Source organism: Pinus tabuliformis, chromosome X (assembly GCF_031772625.1).
Source record: "Pinus tabuliformis cultivar Carrire ecotype Pingquan chromosome X, CPIR1, whole genome shotgun sequence".
Taxonomy (NCBI): Eukaryota; Viridiplantae; Streptophyta; class Pinopsida; order Pinales; family Pinaceae; genus Pinus; species Pinus tabuliformis.
The window spans coordinates 1,599,684,219-1,599,705,433 of NC_142308.1; the positions used below are offsets into that span (position 1 = coordinate 1,599,684,219).

General features: G+C 36.2%; 1 protein-coding gene across 1 annotated transcript; it reads right to left on the minus strand.

Moving 5' to 3' along the window:
* Nucleotides 1-889: 889 nt before the first annotated feature.
* LOC149146149 (GDSL esterase/lipase At5g45910-like) lies at nt 890-3,031 on the minus strand. The gene is given in 6 exon segments (XM_089449761.1): nt 890-922; nt 925-1,124; nt 1,283-1,556; nt 1,677-1,825; nt 2,183-2,395; nt 2,734-3,031. Coding segments are annotated over 6 exon segments (1,167 nt in total).
* Between the last annotated feature and the right edge of the window lie 18,184 nt (nt 3,032-21,215).

Here is a 21,215-nt window from a genome sequence, read left to right on the forward strand (position 1 = left end):
TCAATACTATTTAAAGCACTATCATAATTATAAAAAGTTTCACTAGATAAGTAATATTTTTGGCAAAGCTATAAGTGTGTAATAGGGAATACTAAACAAAATATCAAACCTATTTAAAGCACTATCATAATTATAAAAAGAAAGTATAGATAGATGGAAAAAAGTAGAATTATGACAAATAAATTATTAATTTTATGTAAGGAGATCAAAATTATCCTTTAATTGTTACTATTTCAGGAAACAAAATAAATATTACAAAGATAAGAATAAATTCCCATAAATTTCATAGTCAAATATGGTTTTACATAAAACCTAAAAATACATTGAAATTATAAATTTATAAGACTAACAACTTCTTTTAATGCTCAATTTACAAAAATAAATAAATAAAATAAAAATCTAATTTTCAAAATGTTTATGGAAAATAAAACCCAAAAACACCAAATGTTTTATTTTATTAGGAAATTATTCCATTATAAAAACAATATTAAAAATATTTTAAAAAAATCTACAGCTTATATTTGAAATTCAAATTCTGCTGAACGTTTTGAAAAACCAATTCACACAAAATATAACACTGTAAATTGAATCCCACAAAGCTGTCATTTTTGTTTTATTCCCATAAGAAAGCAAATAATATAAACAGATGAAAACCAATTAGATATCTCCATCGTACCTTTATGAATCCAGATTATATATAACATGAGAACCCATTTTTACTTAGTCTCTAGGAGTGGGCTTGGCTTTCATGGCTAGTACCATCCACTACTTATTGTGCTTTTTGTCTACAGATTTTATAGATGGAGTGGTGACCTTGCCATAAACAAACATAACAAATCGGTACTGAGTCTGTAAGAGTTAGCTGGGCTTTCATGGCTGGAACCATTCATCACTTATTCTGCACATTTTGTCTACAAATTTTATAGGTGGAGTGGTGAACTCCCCATCAACAAACATTTTGGCTATGGTTCTGTAAGCTGCTTCGGTTAGATGAATACCATCCCAATTGAAATATTGCTCTGGATTGAGACAAGAGGTAACATTCGGAGTGCAGCTTAAAGGTGGTGAAAAATTGTACTTCCCACCTTGTCCACAACACACCCTTAGAATATTTCTGTGCAGTCCTGCACCATGAAAATCATACATTGGGCTCATTAAATCTCACACAAAGCTCTAAACTATTATATGTGACTGTGACTATAATCGACACAAGGCAAATTATAAGTGAATGTGAAGGTGTTCATGTGATTTCTTTCCTAATTAAGTTCTGAGTATGACTCACCATATTGCTTGGGATTTCTAAGGACTTTCAAAGCAGCAGAAAAATAATCAGCATATATAATTGAAATCTTTGGATGTTTTCGTTTGACATCTAGTAGCATATTTATGATATGGTCATTGCTATTTTGAGAAAAGTTGTTGAACTTGACCAGGCACCCCATGTGATCAAGATCAGCTGATGAATTGATTTGTTGTGTTGTCAGATAAAATGGGGAGCAACCAATGGGCAAATTTCCTTGAACAAGAAACTTCTTAGCACCTTCAAGGATCAATTCCTGCCAGTTATACCATGAACATCAATAAATAGATAAAATTCATTGTCCAGTTACATGCATTGCAGCATGCCATGATCATTGTGTACAGACCAAAAGACACATGCAGTTATATATCCTCACCTCAATGGCTCCTTCAATCTTTTTAACTATCAAAGGTACAAAAGTTGAAACCTCCTCCAATGACCTCCCCTCAGCGAAAGGATAATTGTAATCATTTCCACCGATCTCTCCTATCAAGAACAATGAATTTTCAAAATGGTCTGCACAATCTGCAAGCATGATAGATAACTGTTTTAGTTATTAAAATAAATCCAGAAACAACAATCAAAAAATATATTTTTGATGATGTTTCATAGAAACAATTGATTTCCTATTTCTCTAAAGATTCCTTAAACATTAATGCATTAATGCCAGTGACAGAAATTTTAAATCTTGAATATCAAAGAATTAAGATACCAAAATGTTGTTAGGTTGCGCATTATGAACTATAACATCTCAATCAAATATATGCACGAAGTATCTAAATAAACAATAAATTATAATTAGTTTATTATTATTTGTTTTAGAGAACTCCACTCTGAGTTTCTCAGAATATCCATGCAGTTCAATCATATCACAATACTTACCTGGTGTGCCATAACAATAATTTTTCTTAAATGTTTTGAACCACTCTATCTGTACACCGAGTGAGAAATTTGTAAAAATTGGTTCAATGTGTCTCTCTGCAAAGAAAGAAGCATCCAGGGCAGTGGCTCCAGCAACAGCAAAATTAGCACCATTGCTAAAATCTGCATACTTGTCCAAATATGGAGGTAGAAATGGGAAACCAAATGCCTGGGCTGAACATGCAGAAACACCAAACAAAATTATGACATACATGGTAAAAGCTGTAAATAAATTTTATCAATAATTTTCAATGTTGTGATATGTTGTGATTTGGAGTGTGTAGATTTTCATAGTTAAAGTTCAAGTTGTAAATCTGTTTTTCCTTTTAGAAAAATCTAATATTTTGATTGAAACTGTAAACACTCCACCCATCATTAAAAACATTAAAAACAGTATTCCATAAATCAACCCTCCATATTAAAAATAACATTAAAAACAAGTATTCCATAAGTGAACCCCAGATACACAATTTCTTGAGAAGAAAAAACAGATTGACAATTTTCAATATTACCTATAAAATCAACTATAAGTCGACCATTGGAGCAACGGCCTGTGGGCTTACTAAAATAAGTCTGCCCATATGGCAGCTCTGAGATTGACCCAAAATTTTGAGCGCCTGAAATCAGCAAGTTCCCGGTATCAGCCAAGGAATCCCCAAAGCTGTATATTGCACTGTAACAATGTCTAATCTGATGATTTGCATTGACCAACACTGATGGTTGCAGGTCAAACAAGGCCATGCAAATCAACAAAAAACTCTTGTAATTCATCATATGTCCCTTTAAAGGGGTATTTTGCCTGTAACCCATGCAGAACTTCACCGAATAACGCTCAGAAGATTTTGATTGAAGTGGTCTATATATAGGAGATTGGTGCTCTGAATCTTGAAATGGAAAATACAACACAGAGAATTTAATTGCTTTAACAGAGATATTAGTGTTCGTCAGTTTAAGTTTCTGCAATTGTCAGCGCAAGTTTGCAACTACATACCATTACAAAATGTAATATGTGGCTTTAATTTAGCAGTAATTTACGGAGGAAAATCAGCAGTAATTTACCAGTATAGTCTTTGGATTGCCATATCAAACAACTTAGGGATCACAGTGAGTGGTTCATATGCACCCTTGTCCAAACAAACAATTCATGGAATCCACGTTTGCTGGGTCTGCAAACATAGAGTAGCTTAGGCATATGCATATAAATAAAGTAGCTTACGCAAATAAATTAAATTGTGGGTAAATGTGATATGCATTAATCAATAAAACAATATTAATATATTTAATTTATCAAGTTGTTAAAATTTGAAACTCAAATATATTACAGATGTATAGTTGCAATGAGATTCACTCAAATATATTACAGTTCTGTAATATATAGTTGGAATGAGACTCACTCGAATATATTAGAGTTATATAGTTGGAATGAGATTCGACTATTTTTAATTTTCTTGAGAGAGGTTAAGGGAATTCTAACAAACTGAATCCAATTAACAAACCAAATTAAGTATAAATTTTAACATCTTTCTTTAATGCTTATAATACAAAGAACAATATTGAAGTCATATAAACATATTTCACATTAATCTTTTTCTTTAGATTGGTTTTCATTAGCATTTGCATCCACTCTGTAATCTCATAGACTATGCTATTTCTTCAACCACCAACTTTGAGCTACCACTTGATCCATTTAAGATACAAGTGCCTCTGACTATCATTGATGTATTTGTAAGATCAATGATTCTTGACATACCTTGAAATAGTAAAGATAATGAATCATTTTATGACTTACTTATATATATCAAAATGCAATGAACTATAACTTTGACAACTGTATATGTAAGTGATATGTTGAATTTTGTAGCTATGGTTGGTCTTCATAATCAACAGTTTTAGCCCTTGATGTATTTGTAACGATAAATGTAAAACATGTTTTTCATGTCCTTATCAAAAGAGAAAATTTGAATTTTGAATTTATAAATTTTTGGCTCTAAGAAAGCCAAGTCAACCCTGTCAAAGAGGCACCCATTCAGCCTAGCAGAAGACTATATAAAGCATTCAACTTCCTCCTTCAAGGTGCTATTGATATCATCTATCAATCAAATTTCTATTTGTTCATCAAGCGAAGGAAACACGGAAGAATGAAGGATGAATAAGATCTAGCTCTCCCTCTCTTAGTTCTTGCACATTTAGATATGCTCCTCTTTCATGACCTTGCATGTGTGGAATAGAAGTGCCGAATTTTTGAAGCATTATAGAGATGCAGGACCAAATTTCTTAGGTGAAGAAGCAGTCTGAAATTCTTCTCTAACAAACTTGATCAGGGTGAAGTTCTTAGATGTTTGACTTGACTAGGAGGTAGTTGGACTAGGTTTGACCAAGTCTACTTTACTGGTCATTTTGACCTTATGGTTGACTATATGATCTAGGTGTGTCTCTTGTTGAATTGAAGAATTTCTCTAAGGTAAAGGTTTTTAGGTTTTCCCCCATGTGGGTTTTCCCAGGGTAAATGCTTGTGTTCTATTGTTGAAGATCTTCTATGCAATTGCTTAATGATTAATGTGCGTATGAAAGAATCTAAAATAAATATAAGAAGCAATTATTAGATAGAAGACGTGTGAAAATGCAACGTGGTCTAGGTATTGAATATATTCAACATTCAATTGAATATAAATTGACCTTCTTCACATACACACTTCTAAACACATAAGGATAACCTATTCTGATATTCTTGACGCACCGAAAAACAATGTGACAACCCCTTTGGGAAAATTCCCCTCTTGCATACATTTTAAATATTTCATGTATTTTGATTATAAATTAAAAAGGCCTGAGAATTGGAACACGGATTCTAGAGTTTGAGAGAGGAGATTGCTTAGGATTTGAAGGAAGATTGACTCTTTTATGATAGTCATTGAAGGTTGGTAGGTGTGCGATTAAATAGATTGGTTAAGTGATTAATCCAACTGAAGAAGAAGGACAAGGAGCCATACTTTCTTTGGAAAAATCCACATGGAAAAGAAGAAAAAAATTCAAGGGTGATGAGTTGTGTTGACAAGTGGGATAGCTTGAATTCAACCAACCAGGACATGGAAGGGAGAGATGCCACCTCCCCACAACCATGCGAACTCAAAGAAAAACTATAACGAAGAACTAAAAGGGGGTTCTAGGGGAGGGAGCACAATAAAGAATGCACGTCTACACAACCAAAACAGTTGCAGTTGCATAATGGGTGAGATCATCACACTTCACGCATGGGCAGGGAGACAAGCATTCTCCCGGATGACACTTCATGCACTACATTCGCAAAGAAAACGTTTTGATGTATGGAGGAGCATTACTAAGAAAGAACATGGAGAAAAAGGATGTAAATCTCTTAGGAAGAGGATAGAAGAAGTATGACTGTGCTACGGAGAAGAGAAATCATAGTGCGGGAGGAATGGAACAAAAATATATGCGTGGATATCAGAAGGAAATGAGGGGAGTAATAATTTTATTGAGCATTGGGAGGTGGTAAGGACATCTCTCGGGCTAGGACAATAGTCTCTAGATTCCCTATAAAACTGGAGGGTGGAGATGGTTTTGTCTAGATAACCTTGATATGTTGGGTGGAGGCTTGTTCCTTAAATTCATGGTGAGGAGAGAGTTCCTTAGCCCCCTTTTCTTATTTTTGGTTTTATAGTGGGTTCTAGAGTCCTAGGATTGGATGGAACCATTGTATGAAGGAATTGTGAGGGTGGAGGTGTTAAACCTCTGGATTCCCTTATTTGGTTTTAGGTGGAGGTGGTGAGCCTCTAGATTCCCTGTTCTAGCTTGTATTGGTAGAGCCACAATTCTTATTGGAGTAGTGATCTAAGGGATCAAAATATGCTCAAAATCTCCTGAAATTGGCACCAAATTGTAGATATCATTGTTCTGATTCCAATGATGCTTGAATCACCTCAATCCGACACAGTATGAGGAAGTTATTGTGTTCTGAAGTTTTTGGAAAACAGTAAAAAAGTCAACTTGCAGGGTATGGATGCTGACATGGAAGCCTATATGCTGACATGGTGTTGATGTTCGCACGTCGACTTGGCTATACAGATGACATTTGGGCCAATCCCATAAGGTCACATGGTGCGCGATTATTGGGTGTACGGTTGATTTGGTGGGACAATCATAGGCCACCACGTGGGCCAATCAGAGGGTGCCACATGGCCCTATGAGAGGTCACCACGTGGCCCTGAAAAGTGGAACAAAAGTTGTTTATTATGTCGCATGCGCCTTTGTTGGGCTCGAACACATGACCTTCAACAAACAAATCATCTACCATATTGATCGAGCTACTGTGACTCTCGTTTAAACTAGATGTCAGTGGTTTATATTTAAAATACAATGGTGGAGCAGTTGGGGTAATGTGTGAGCCGGTGGGAGTGCCCGATCGGCCTGACCCATGGTCTTCGACATGACATGTGACCATCGGTGGAGCATAATATTGGGGACGAGGCGTGTGGCACCCTTCCCACACTTAAGGCCCATGGCATACGGTAACCATGGCACTGAGAGTGGTGCTAGGGAGAGCACGTGACCTATGGCCTATGCTGTTGGTCCTATGGGCTCCAAATTATGGAATCAAGAGGGGATTCAGCCTTATATTAAAAAAGAAATTATGCCAAAAACCAATATAACCACCGTCGATTATTGCGGTTGAACCCATGACCTACAAGACACCAACCTCAGTGCCCTACCAATTAGGCTATGGAGACTTTGTTGTCAGTTTAGCAGAGCCAAACCATTTTTTAGAGCAATTTACAGGCAATTTGGAAGAAAGAGGCCTATTTTTCTCAATTTTTAATCTTTTTGAACTCAAGAAGAACCTAGACATGGGTTTTTTTAGCATTGTCAACATGATGACAGTGTAATTTTTGCAGTTTCAAGCTTGTATGTTGATGTATTGAGAATTTGAGCATATAATGAAAAATTCCACCATTGGATGCTGGACCCGGAGACGCAGCCTAGGAGGGGTGAACTCCATTATCAATTTGTTGTGTTTGATATTGCATGTTTGTCCATTTTTAACTGTTAAAATTCTGCAAAATTTACTTAAGTTTGTGTGCTTTTGCAATCACGATCCATTTCCTAAAAGACATAAACTAGCTTGTAAATTATTTCATGAAACCTTCACTTTTTAATGTTGCATCAGTTTGGTATGAAATCATGGTTTTTGTGAAGGTTTGACATAATTTGCAAGGTTTTTCAATGCTTAAAAGGTATAAATTGATAAGATGAGAAGGAGAACTTGAAGAACCTAGCCCTCAAATTAGCTCAAGGAGGCCAAAAAATCCACAAGTCATGGCACATGAAGAAGGACAAGAACAAGAGCTAATGTCTGAGGGTGAGAGAGCTTTTATAAAAGCTTTCTTTGATATGCCTGAGATGGTGAAAGTGTTGTACAATGAGAGAACATCACAGTTGCAAGGAGAAAGTTCTAATCAATCAAAAGATGATGGTGATAATAGGAGTAAGCCTCTGCCTCCTCCTCCTCCTTCACCTCCATCTTCACCTCCTTCTTCACATCGACCTACTCCTCCTACATCTCCAAGAGGACATGCTAAGTCTCCTTTGCTTAAGCTTGATGTTAAGTTTGAATTTCCAATATAACGGAGAAGTAAATGTTGAAAAGTTGGATAATTAGGTTCATCAAATTGAAGTCTATGGCTGGATTAAAAATATTGATGATGATGTTACAAAGATCTAGCTTGCTTCTCTTCGCTTGGAAGGTGCAGGTCTTATCTGGTGGGAGGCCAAAACTCAAGAATATTTGAAGCAAAGCAGTAAAATTATCTCTTCCTCGAATGATTTTATAGTTGCATCAAGAAGTAAATTTTGTCCATTATCTTACATGCAAAAATTAATATGATGGATTGGAAAAATTTTAGACAAGCTAAAGGTGAGAGTGTCCAAAGTTACACACAAAAATTTAGAAAAAGAACATTAATCTTGGGTGTTGATTTGACCTCACAAGATACTCTCCTTAAGTATATAGGTGGATTACATAGTTATTTGAGACATACTATACTTATGTTTAATCCCACCAATCTAGATGAAGTATGTGTTCAGGCAACTCATTTAGAATCAAGAGGAAAGAATGTTCCTCAAGAGTCCAACAAGAAACCCTTTAAATCTAGAGACAAAGGAAAGGGGAAATTTAAAGGCAAAGGTAAGAAGAATGCTATTATCAAGAAAGAGGGAGAGAAACTTACTTGTAAACATTGTTCAAAAGATGGCCATGATGAAGACCATTGTTGGAAATTACATCCAGAATTGAGACCAAAGAAGTTCAATAACAAGGGGAAACAAAAGATTGTTGCTACAACTCAACAAGATCTAGGATCTGATTCAGGTGATGAAACCAAAATCACAACCATGGGAATGAAAGGTATAGCTTCTAATGCAAGTACTATTTCTTCTAGCAAGCCTGTTGAATCTCAAAATGATAAAGAAAGAAGTGAAAATTTTCGTATCAGGGTCATTACAAAATCATACAAAGGTTGATATATTACTTGATATTGGATCTCAAGTCAATATTATCTCTGAAGAAACTATCAAGAAACTTAACCTAGAAATTACACCTCATACAAAACCTTACCCTTTGGGTTGTGTTGCATTAGCTACAACACCTGGCAACACACTGATTGAACTCCATCTTCTTTGTCTTGGTTAACTTCTTTTGTGTAGGCCTTGGTTCTTCAGGAAGTATTAATTCATTGTGTAGATTACCTTGGCCTTTCCACTTATCCCATGAATAGACATGGTCCCCTTTATACCTTCTCAGTCGAACACAACATAATAAATTAAACAAAGTCTTTTGGTAGAAATCACATGAGAGAATTTTTTGGCCAACGCGTTTCAAACCAACAAGTGTGGTTCATCATCAGTGCCAGATGAAGAGGCAGACCATGGAAAAAGCTTAAATAGAGAGCAATGTAAAGACATAATTTCAAGTAACGGCTATATTTGAACAATATTGTTTAAATTACAATATTAATTTATTAGTATATTAAAAACAAATATTATTAAGTAACGGTTATATTAAACGGCTAGTTTTTGAAAAAAATATTTAAATAATAATATTATTTCATTAATTTATTAAAAATATTAATAGGTAACCGCTATATTAAACAACTAGTTTTTGAAAAATAATATTTAAAATAATTTATTAAAACCAAATATTACTGGTTCTTGAAAAATAATATTTAAATAATGATATTAGTTCATTAATTTATTAAAATATTAATATGTAACGGCTATATTAAATGGCTAGTTTTTGAAAAAATATTTAAATAATGATATTATGTCATTAATTTATTAAAAATATTAATAGGCAATGGTTAGATTAAACGACTAGTTTTTGAAAAACAATATTTAAATTAATTTATTAAAACCAAATATTACTAGTTTTTGAAAAATAATATTTAAACTATGATATTAGTTTATTAATTTATTAAAAATAGATATTAATAAGTAACCGCTATATTAATAAATAATCAAAGTCAAACTTTAAAGGAGGGGAGTCTAAAATTATAAAAACGAGTAAAGACCCTAATCGAGACAAGATCATTTCATAAATAAAATAACTAATGGAAATAAAATAAAATAAATTAAAAATAATTAATGGAAAAATAAAGAAAACAAAACAAAATATATATAAGTCAAAATAAATATATATATATATATATATATATAAATAAATAGAAATAAATAAATAAACAGAAATATATATATATATCCAAAGAAAAATAATCAATAAATAAAACGGGGTCAACAATAAAATATGGGGCTCAGGCCCATTGAACAAATAACAAAAATACTAAAAGGAGTTAAGAACGAATAGGATGATAAAATACATAAAAAACACGAAGGAACAAGAAAATAAATTGTAATAAAGAATAAATCAACAATGAATACTATAAAAAAGATGCCAATACCTATATAGATCAAAAAAAAAAAACAGGGACCCAGCTTCTACTAATATTCCAACCATCATCTCTATTCAAATTATTGGGCCTTTTTTCAGTTTCTAGGGCCTCCCTCAATTTACGATGATGAAAATGACTAACCTTAGCAACAACTTGGGCCTCCTCAATGCAGATGTGATGCTTAGATTTATCTAGCATGCTCCGCCAAAGAAGAGGAGCGGGTCATGCCATGCTTGATGTCAGCAGCATCCTCACGAATCCTTGATTAATCAAAAGAACAGTCTCACCAATATAGGGAGTCCCACAAGAGCATGGGATAACGTAAACACCCTTCATATTCTTGTGGTCCACCATACTATTTAGCATAATCACAATGTTTCAAGTTGGGAAGGGTAGTGTAGCTTGCAAGCTTAAGAGTTTTAGAGTATAATTTTTCATCTCTCATGTTGCTTCGTTGCCAGCAGGCCTGGACAATACCCTATCAGAGTCACGCAAGAACACAAACATTGCTCCATTGCTAGTGAGCTTAGAAAATACCCTGACGGAGTCGCTTGCTTCACCTCTCTGCACAGGAATCTTTTCTCTTCTTTCACCTTTATTTATTTATTTAAAGAGGAATGTGGATTGGCACTTTTTTATTTTGGTGTGGAAGAGGGATCCCAACTTATTGAGAGCAAGAGAGGTTGTTCCTTTAGAGAAGAATTAAGAGACCTCCAATTTAGGTTTTATCATTTATATTTTCCCTTCTCCATTTCTACTATTTGGATAAGCTTGAGGAGACCAAAGTAGAAAAAAATGAGTATAGGCATGAGGTTTCCAGACTAGACGTGGGTTCATGGTTGGACCAAAACTCTCCTTATGGATGGATCGTATTTTCCATTGGAACTTCATCAGCCAAAAGCTCAAACCAACACAAGGAAGAAGGACAGAAGGTTATCCAAATGCCGAAGTGTCACAAGAATCTTTATAGTTCGGCCACACACATACTAAGAAGCCAAAACCGGTCCAGGCACAACACTTATTCGAATGGTGAAATGAAAGGAGAAACTCAACAAGAAAGAAAACAAATGAAAATAAAGAAAACAAAAAATCAAGGAAACAAAACTAGAAGACAAGAGAACAAATAGCTAAAGTAGAGATGATGTAGAACTAGAATAAGAAAATGATGTAGAACTAGAATAAGAAAATGAGGATAGACTACAAGGAACAAGAGCAAAATGAGTGCAAGAGAGGGAAAATTAGGATGCAACTAATCCTACTCCTAACCTAACAGCTAGAAGGTTAGGGTCATGTATAATGAAATTTCGATTGAAGCCACCGTAGTTGTTCCTTACTTGCATTCACACATCTATGAACAATTAAAAAGATATAAAGAAATTTGCAGCGGAAAAGATAAGAACTTGAATAACTTGCACAAGAAAAGGAAGGTCTTTCCTGTGGGTAGAAAGATGTGTCACAACCACTACTTTCATCCAATTTGCATTCTTACCTTTCCAATGAATACCATATTTCAAAAAACCTTGGAAGCTTCTTGTTGATGTGTCCCCATATAAACTGAACACTTTAGCAAGCACGAGGGAAGATCAAAACTTGTTCGCGACAGAGCTTGCGAGGTAAGATTGTTCCAACCATTCAACGATTGGATCATACAATTCATGACAAACCTCTTGAAATATTTGGAAATGTGAGTTTTAAATTGGAAGCATGGGATTATGATGAGAATCTTGGACGGGAAAATATATCTGGTCATTTTCAATAGTCGCATCGAGACAGTGAGGGCTCGACGTAACTATCAATGAAGGTTGGAGTGTTTCAACTACTTGGCACAAATCTGAATAGTGAGATATTGAATGGTGAAGGTCAAGATATGTAAAACCACTATCCTTGGATGTGTTGATGGGAAAAAGGTAAGATGAATGACAATCATCAAGGACAGAAGAATGATCAGATGAGTTTATTGAAGCATCAGATTCCCAGTTTGTGATCAACAAAGATAAATCAAATTGAACACTTTTGTAAATGTTTTGAATAATAAAATCATCTTCTTTGCGTGATGAATGTGACAGTACATTTCTTCGTAATTGGTGACACGTTGTACTAGCATCATAATCATTGGGAGAAGTGACAAAGGAGGTTAGTATAGAAGAGACATGACACGAGTTGGGGTGGAATGAACAGAAAGGAGATTGGTTCATGCAAATAAATCGTGTGTACATTCGCACTCAAGAAGGTTTCATGTGCAATGAAGGACAAGATTCAAGATATGATATTCACAAGGAAAGCTAGGAGTTTCTCATCATGAAATACATACGATAGATATGATTCCTTTGGCCAAAGATGGTCTTTGGAATGATCAACTTCCACGAGAGGTACACATTCCAAACCTGAGTTTGCTGCAAGAGACTTGCATGAAGATGAATGAACCGAAAAATATTCTTGAGTCCGGTTAGAAGTAAAATATCAAGAGTTTGAAAGATTACATCTGAAATACCAAACATCTTTGAGAAAGAGATTTACACTGAATGAAACCATGAAAAAAGAAGGATTGTGTGAGAGAAACCAAATCTAACTTAGTTCAGGGGGCTTACCAGAGTCACGAGATCTTGACATAACCATCAATGAAAGTTGAAGTGCCTCGACTCCTTGGAAGGTCCCGAAACTTCCTAGGATTGTAGAATCACATTTTGAAGCTTGAACTAGATCATGCATGGTTTGAGGATAGCTGTTGTTGTTGGTTTCAATACTTCTCATCAGATGGAAGCCATCTCTGTCACAAGTTTCACTGGATTTTTCAACTTCAACAATCATATTACTCAAGTGGAAAGGCTCTTCTGATAGAAAATTCAAAGATAAATGAATTAGGGAAATTTCGTGAGCAAGCTGATTTGAAGAGTTGTCTTCATGCAAGAAAAGAGATGATGAGGGATGGGAAGGGTACTCTATGTTTTGATTGTTTTCAATCTCATCATGGACAACCTCACCACCTTGTGATAACTCATCAGATGAAGAAACTGAAGAGCATGGAGTATCTTTGTCATAGGTAGATGCATTGCAACTGATAGAACACAAGGGATAGTGAGGTGAAGAGGAAGTTTCGATAAACACATCTTCTTTAACCGAATCAAATTTTGGATCATAGGTATGGATAATCTACGGCTGATCACAATACTCCCAATCCTTCTTTAACCTTGACAGAGCCGCGTTAGCGCCTATCAGTCATGTCAGTCACTAGTGATCAAAATTACTCTTTTCACTATTGGTTATGGTCTTAGGTCAAATTATAATATTTTCAAATTAAATTTGACATCTCTCTTGGTTGGAAAAGGGTATTGAATCAATTTATAAATGTATAATGTATATTCTACTCTCATCACAAGCCTAAGGTCATGGTCATCATCAAAAGTATCATCAGAAAATCTCATGGGTCTTTTGAGGTCATTTGTTGCACACAGGGATATGTTTACTTCAAAATCAGTTTCTGAAGTAATGGACATGAATTTTACAAAAGTGAAAGAGGTTTTTGTTAATAAAAAAACAGTGAAGAAAAAATTCCTTCAGTTTATGCACAGGTATTATGATTTGGGAGATATGAAACGATATTTGAGGCTTATGTTCAAAAAATCAAATATTGAATTTGTTTTACTGTTTTAGTAATTGTTTTTTGGTACGCGTTTCTAACATATGAAAAGGAATTTTAAGAAACTCAAGGAGGTTTTTTTTAATAATGAGCCAAATATAAAAAGCCTCTTTCAGTTTCTTCACAGGTGTTGTAGATTGGAATATTTGACTGGATCTTTACAACTTAGTTTTACAGATTTAATCATTTAATGATTGCCTGTTTTAGTCATTATTTTGATGCACATATTACGAGTCGATGGAAATGAATTTGTGAAAAATGAGAGAGTTTTCTCTCAAAAATAAGATAATATTCAAAAACCTCCTTCTGTTATTTAATATATGTCATGATCCAAGAGATACGAGTTAATATTTGACCACTGTTTTCATAAATTCAGTCCCTAATCCTAGCAGCGAGTTCCAAATTTAATGCAATTGTTTCTATATTTAGGGAGATGATTGAGCTAGACTCCCTTAGTCCATGGATGAGCTAATTGTATATATTTCATGAATTTCAAAGTGCAAAAGGTTGGACATCAGAGGAGTGAACACTTGTAGCTTGGATTTCAACTTTTTATTCAGGAACCAAAGGAGCATTTTGCAACTATTATTTAGGAATTCATGTGCAGGGAGTTTGTGATGATGTATTTCCTTTGTTATAGTTTTTTATGAATGATATACATCTCTCATTTCCATATATTATTTCTTCAGTGTTTTTCCTTAAAGATTATAAATAGAATTATTTTCATAAATCTTTATTTTTATGGGAATATCATTTTGTGTAATTTTCCTTCTTTCTTAATGAATTCATGGTGCACATGCCCATCAAGACCTTTTCTCTTTCAAATACTACACTATACTGACAAACCCTAAAACCATCACAAAATCATTGCTACCTTGATCCTCTATATCTTTGTTGTTGTAACCCTTTGATCCTTTGATCTAGCTACCTGGTTTTCATCCCTTATCCAGCATCAAAACCTAAAAACTCAAAACCGTACCTGAGCCTAGCATATCTAGCCTAAAACCCTTTACATTCTAGTATTCATTAGTTTTGATTTCATAGAGAGATCCCTCTATGGTTTTGTAGGGATAGCTACCAAACTGAAAGCTTGGTTTGTGGTTACCTCTGTTAATCTCCTCATCATCCTGGGACATTGTGGAGGATAACAAGTTGCAACTGCACAATCACCAGGCACACCTCTCTTTCTTTTCGAAGACACCATCCCATCCCTCTCTCGTGTTGACAATTAGAGCCAAGGCATATATTTGAGATATATGAAAATAAGCCCGATATTCCAAATGGAGCTCCTACACCAAATAGATTGAGGTCTATTTGGGACTTCACACTAGGGAGACCCCCTTGGTTGACAAATTTCCAACACCGTCAATAGGTTGGGTATGTGATGATGCCAAATTGTAAGTGACAAGAAAATGCAAACTCAAATTTGCCATCATTGCTAATTTTATGGATGAGGTAGAGCTTGATGTTGTACCACTTCATATTTGTGGGATTGTCTTAGGGAGTCCACAATTATATGACTAAAATCCCATATTCTTGTCATGAGAACAAATTCATAATTTCAAAGATGGAGTTGATTACATTGTTAGAGCACATCGCAAGAAGATAAGCTTATCTCTTGTTAGTGTTGTTCAAATGAAAAGGCTTGTGAATACTAGTAAGAATTTTGTGTTGTTGATGATTAAATCTAAAGATACTACTAAATTTGAAGCTTTTTTAGGATGCAATTCTAAATTAAAGCATGAATTAGTTGAAGTTGTTAATACTTATGAAAATATGTTTCAGGTTACCTGGTTGCCTCCGAAAAGAGGAATCCAACATGAGATTCAATTACAGTAGGATGCACCTCTTCTGAATATTGGCATGTATAGAATGTCAATTTTGGAGAATGTGGAGATTAAGAAGTAAATTCAAGATCTGCTTGACAAAGGGTCATCATACCTAGTACATCTCCTTGTGGGTCTCCTATTGTTTTGGTTCCAAAGAAAGATGGTACATGGCACATGTGTGTGGATTCCTGAGCTTTGAACAAGATCACAGAAAAGAATCATTATCCTCTTCCTCACATTGATGATTTGCCAGATTAGTTAAAGGATGTTGTTTATTTTACTAAGTTAGATTTGAAAAGCGGTTATCATCAATAAAGGATTGTTGAAGACGATATTTGGAAAATTGCTTTCAAGACAAAAAAGGGTGAGTTTGAATGGTTAGTTATGTCATTTGGGCTTTGCAATGCACTTGCCACATTCATGAGAGTTATGAATGATCTATTGCGACCATTCCTTGATGATTTTTTCATAGTCTATTTATGATCCAAAATGGATCTTGGATAGACTTCTAAGTCTGAAGTGTTCCTCACAGAGGAAAATGAAATTCCAAGGATGCTCTTGGAAATAGTCCCATTGCATAGATCTTTTCATTTTGAATCTACTGCAACTTGAATGGGCTAAAACAGACTTCGATGAAGAATTTATCGCAGAAAGAAGGTTGCCTTTGTCCTTTGGAAAAGGAGGCATTTCTTATAAAAATGGCCTAAAAGGCTCCTTAAGGAAATCGCATCGGAAAGGATCAAAGGGCAGCCTTAAGCCAAAGGCATGAAGGATTCACAATGAGCGATTAGCGATTGCGATATCGATGATTAGGGTGATTAGCGATCGGAGGAGCAGGGACATAGACCCTCACCGATGCGATACGCGAGGTGCGATATCGGAAATCGGCGGATCGACAAATCGGTGGTTGGCATGGTCAAAGGGAATACCCTCGGACCATTGCGATTGCAATGTGCGGTATAGCGATGAGGCTGATAGCGATACACAAATATCGGCGATCGGCGATCGGTGATCCCCGATACAAAGGGCTGTTGGGCAACGCAATTGCGATTAGTGATTAGGGAACAGACCCGATAGGATTTATAGACCCGATTTCAAAGACTTTGAAATCTGGGAAATTCATATTTTCAATGTATTTCCCGTGTAAATGGGTTTTGGCCATTACACCATGTGATAGCGATTTGCGATAGAATGGCAGACCTGAAAGGTTTATAAGTGCAACCCTATAAATTTTGAGTTCTGTGGTAAGTGGGATTTCGGGCAGGCCTGAGGCAGTAAGTGGTATTAAACGGGCTCCGCCCAAACCCATACACTGAATGACACGTGGCAAGGCACAGGAGGGAGAAAACTACCTTTCAGGTGGGTAATCTCCATGCACATAAGCCACCTGAAATGAACTATCAGCTGTTGGATCGGAGATCACGCAGATCAATAGTGGGCTTGCGACAACCATAAAATTTGAACCTGAAAGGGTTTCTAGGGGCGATTCAATAATATTTGAAGTCCGATTAGACGTTCCATGAGGCATTTTCCTATGTATTTCTGGTATATCATTGTGTATTAGGAAATATGGTCGTTTTTGGGTTTTCACCTGAAGAAAGTCCCCTGATTCCTTATAACTACCCCTGATCATTGTGCCATGCTGCAAGCGAGCATTTTATAGGGAATGATGCATTTGTAACGCTGAGAGAGACACAAAGCCATAAATCCAGATGGCCATTCGAAGAGACAAGGAGCAAAAGTAGCCACAAAGCCGCAGAGGAGTGATTACATAGAGAGAAACAACTGGGGAAGCCGTAGAGCTAGAAGAGGCCTCACAAAATCCAGAGAGCATGATTGCTGAGGCAGCACAGAGAATTTTGGGAGTCACTTGGAGGTCGAGTGAACAAGAGAGCTCAATTGATAGCAACAGAGATTTTTGAAGGCCGCTAGAAGGTTGCAAAGGGGCGCTTGGAGGTCAAGCAATCCATTAATGCACGTAGAGGCCGAGAGAAGCTTAGACGGCTAAAGAGCGAGAGCTAAGAGCCAGAGCCAGAGCCAGAGCCAAAGCTAAGAGCTAGAGCAAAGAGCCAGAGCCAGAGCCAGAGCCAGAGCCGAGAGCCAGAGCCAGAGCCAGAGCCAGAGCGAAAGCTAGAGCCAGAAATCCTGAGAGCTTCAGAGCTAGGGATAAGATGGTATTCTAAGCCCATTGTGTTCAGTGTAAACCAGTGGAGTTGAGTGTGGAGCTTGTAAAAGGACTTTTCCATAATCCCAAAGAGCCTAGTCGAGTTGAATAGAGCTCAAGGAGATGTAGCCCAAGAGTTTTGGGTGAACTCCATATTATATTGGTGTTTTGTGTGTTTGCTTGTTTGCCGTTCTAATTATCGTTATATGTATTTTATATCAGCATAAGTAAGTGAACTTAAAGCACATTAACAATTAAAAATAAACACAAGCCTACACCTATTTCAAGCATTATTAATTCTGCAATTGGTTAATCACTAGATCTTGGGAACATTTAAGCTTTGGAAGTGGGAGAGGTTCTTGTAAGCTTGACAAGAAGCCTATAGCGCCCCATTTTCAAATCAGGTGGTATTAGAGCTTGAGATTTATTAACCTCACCTTCAGGAGGGTGATATCAAAGCTGATTATACCAGAGCAAGTGGAATCAGATCAGAATTCTTGATTGATAGAGTAAAGATTGCTTGTCTGAAAGGTGTTTAAACAATCAGAGGTTGATTGTATGCTTATTGCATACTAACTATTGTTGGAGTTTGCAGAGGGAAAGGGAAATATATTGATAGCTCAGTCTAGGAGAGGACAAAAAGGAAGAAGGGCTAAAGGAATTCTTCTTATCCCAAAGGACCTCAAGGCAATCCTTGAAGCACAAGAGGTTTGTTGCAAAATGTTGATGAATAAGCTATTTGTTTGAAGTTATTTTCTTCATTGGCATAATGACAACTTCTACAAGTGAGTCCTCAAATTCTTCTTTATTCACAAGATTCTTTGATGGAGACAAGAAGCAAGACTTGTTCACCATGATGGATATGGTGAGAGAGATGTATGAGGATGGAAGGAAGAGCTGCATACTTAGAGAGCAGATGAATTTTGTGGAGGAAGAGAAGCAGTTGCTTTCTGACAAATTGCAGGGAATGGAGAGGCAACTTCATATTACAAATATGAACCTGGAAAGGATGCATGAGTTGGAGAGACAACTCTTTGTTGCCAAAGAATCCTTGGTCAAGTATAAACTTGAAGAAGAGGTAAACAAATCCTGTTTGTCTTCAAATTCTTCTAAGAATTCTTATATTGATTCTTTTGAAAAACATACCAGAGGCATAGGTTCCAAGCTAATGTCCAAGATGGGCTATGAAGGCAAGGGCTTGGGTAAACATGCACAGGGTATTGTTGAGCCAATAATGATTGAGGAAAGGCCTAAGTATTTGGGTCTTGGCTATGGATAGTCTTATGGAGAAGGTTCCAAAGCTGCCATGAAGGCCATTGAAATAGCTCCAAGAAGGAGTTGCATTGCAGGTCTTCTACCTCAAGAGTGTGGAGATTGTATTAAGGAGGAATGCAATAGCTTGAAACATCATTTGTAGGATGTAGGTGTTCAAAAGCACACACTTGAACCAGAGAGTTGTGGAAACTCTAACAACCTTGAAGAGATTGATGGTGTTCCAAAGGGAGCCACTTCTTCATTTAATTCACCTCCTCAAGAAGGCAATAAAGGTGAAAGAGAAAGGTATAAATCTGGTTCTTACCATATTCTTTTTGATTATGCAAAGCATGATAAATTTCCATATAAATAAGTATGGGAAAAGAATTGCATCTTTCTTTTGTGGTTTGGATAACCATAATGTTTCTAGATGATGGAAGAGAATGGCCACATACAAGAAACTTTTGAAAGAAAGGAAGCAAGAAGCCAAAGGTCCATTTGACAAGGTAAATCATGTTTTCAAGAGGATGCACATGCAGTGCACTTACTACCATAAGAAAGGACATCTTGCTGCAAAATGTTGGACTCTGAATCCAATAATGCTTCCACGAAACTTGAAGAAGGTGGAAAGAGAAAATGGCAGGAATGGAAAGAAAGATTCCATGATTTATGTGTTTTAGGATGATTCACATGTTGATGCTGATGTGCAGACAAAGGAAAGACCTTTGAAATGGATTGGTAAGAAATGGTTAGAGTTCTTATCCAATTAAGATTGCATGTCTATTGATGCATCTATTTGCATTTCTTTGTTAATGGAGTGCAAGTTGCGGGGTTTTACCAAGAAGGTGAATGGAAAAAGTTGAGTAGGAGACTCACTTTGTTGCTGCAACATTATGTTCATTTCAGCTTTGAAAGTACAGTGTCCTTAAGTGAAAGTTGAAGGATGAAATGCATGCATGAAAATGATATGCATGAACATAGGGATGCTAATGATTTCCTTGTATTTGAACAGGTATGTGTAATTAACTTGTAGGGTTGATTGCTTTGACATGCATGTGATGCAACGTTGACTTGAGAAAAGTTAACTTGGTCTCCAAGATGGAGATGATGATGAAGTGGTTCATCTTTTGAAAAAAAGTCCTAGAGGTCTTTTTCTACATGCTTGACTTGAAGGGTCATTTGTTTTAAAGGCATGTTTTTTGGGCTTGGTATCTAGTCCATCATTTGTATGCAGATGTAAGACATGGAGGTGTTCACAAGATGTGAAAATCTATTTATTTTGTTGAAGCATGGGTTTAGGCCATCCAGTTGTTGTCTGTATTTATGTTGTTGTTAACAGTTGTTGTTGACAGCTTGTCAAACAGGTACAAATGAAGTAAATGTAACTTCACATTTGTTTGAGCCACCTTGGATCAATGATCAAGGCATAGAAATTCAAACTACCTTTTGTGACCATTTGAGCAGGAGTTCTGCATGAAGTCAAGGAGGAAAACAGTTCTTCCCAGGAGGACTAGCACATCTAAGAAGGAGAATGGTCAAAGGCTTTGGTTCAGAGGCACTATGCAAGGCAAGTGTATGGAGGCTGAAAGAAGAGGGTGATGTTACTCTCATTTACTGTTCAGATCAGTATATCAGTCTTTTTGAGACCAAAAGTTCTTTTAGTGGGAAGGTGTGATCCAAAGTGGATCTTGGATAGACTTCTAAGTCTGAAGTGTTCCTCACAAAGGAAAATGAAAGTCCAAGGATTCTCTTGGAAATAGTCCCATTGCATAGATCTTCTCATTCTGAATCTATTGCAACTTGAATGGGCTAAAATGGGCTTCGGATGAAGAAGTTATCCCAGGAAGAAGGTTGCCTTCGTCCTTTGGAAAAGGAGGCATTTCTTCTAAAAAAGGCCTAAAAGGCTCCTTAAGGAAATCACATTGGAAAGGCTTAAAAAGTGGACTTAAGCCAAAGGCATGAAGGATTAGCGATGAGTGATTAGCGATTGTGATATTGGTGATTGGGGTGATCGGTGATCAGAGGAGCAGGGACATAGACCCCCGTCGATGTGATACGCTAGGTGCAATATCGGTGATTGGCGAATCGGTGAATCAGTGGTCAACATGGTCAAAGGGAAGACCCCTGGGACTATTGCGATTGCGATGTGCGA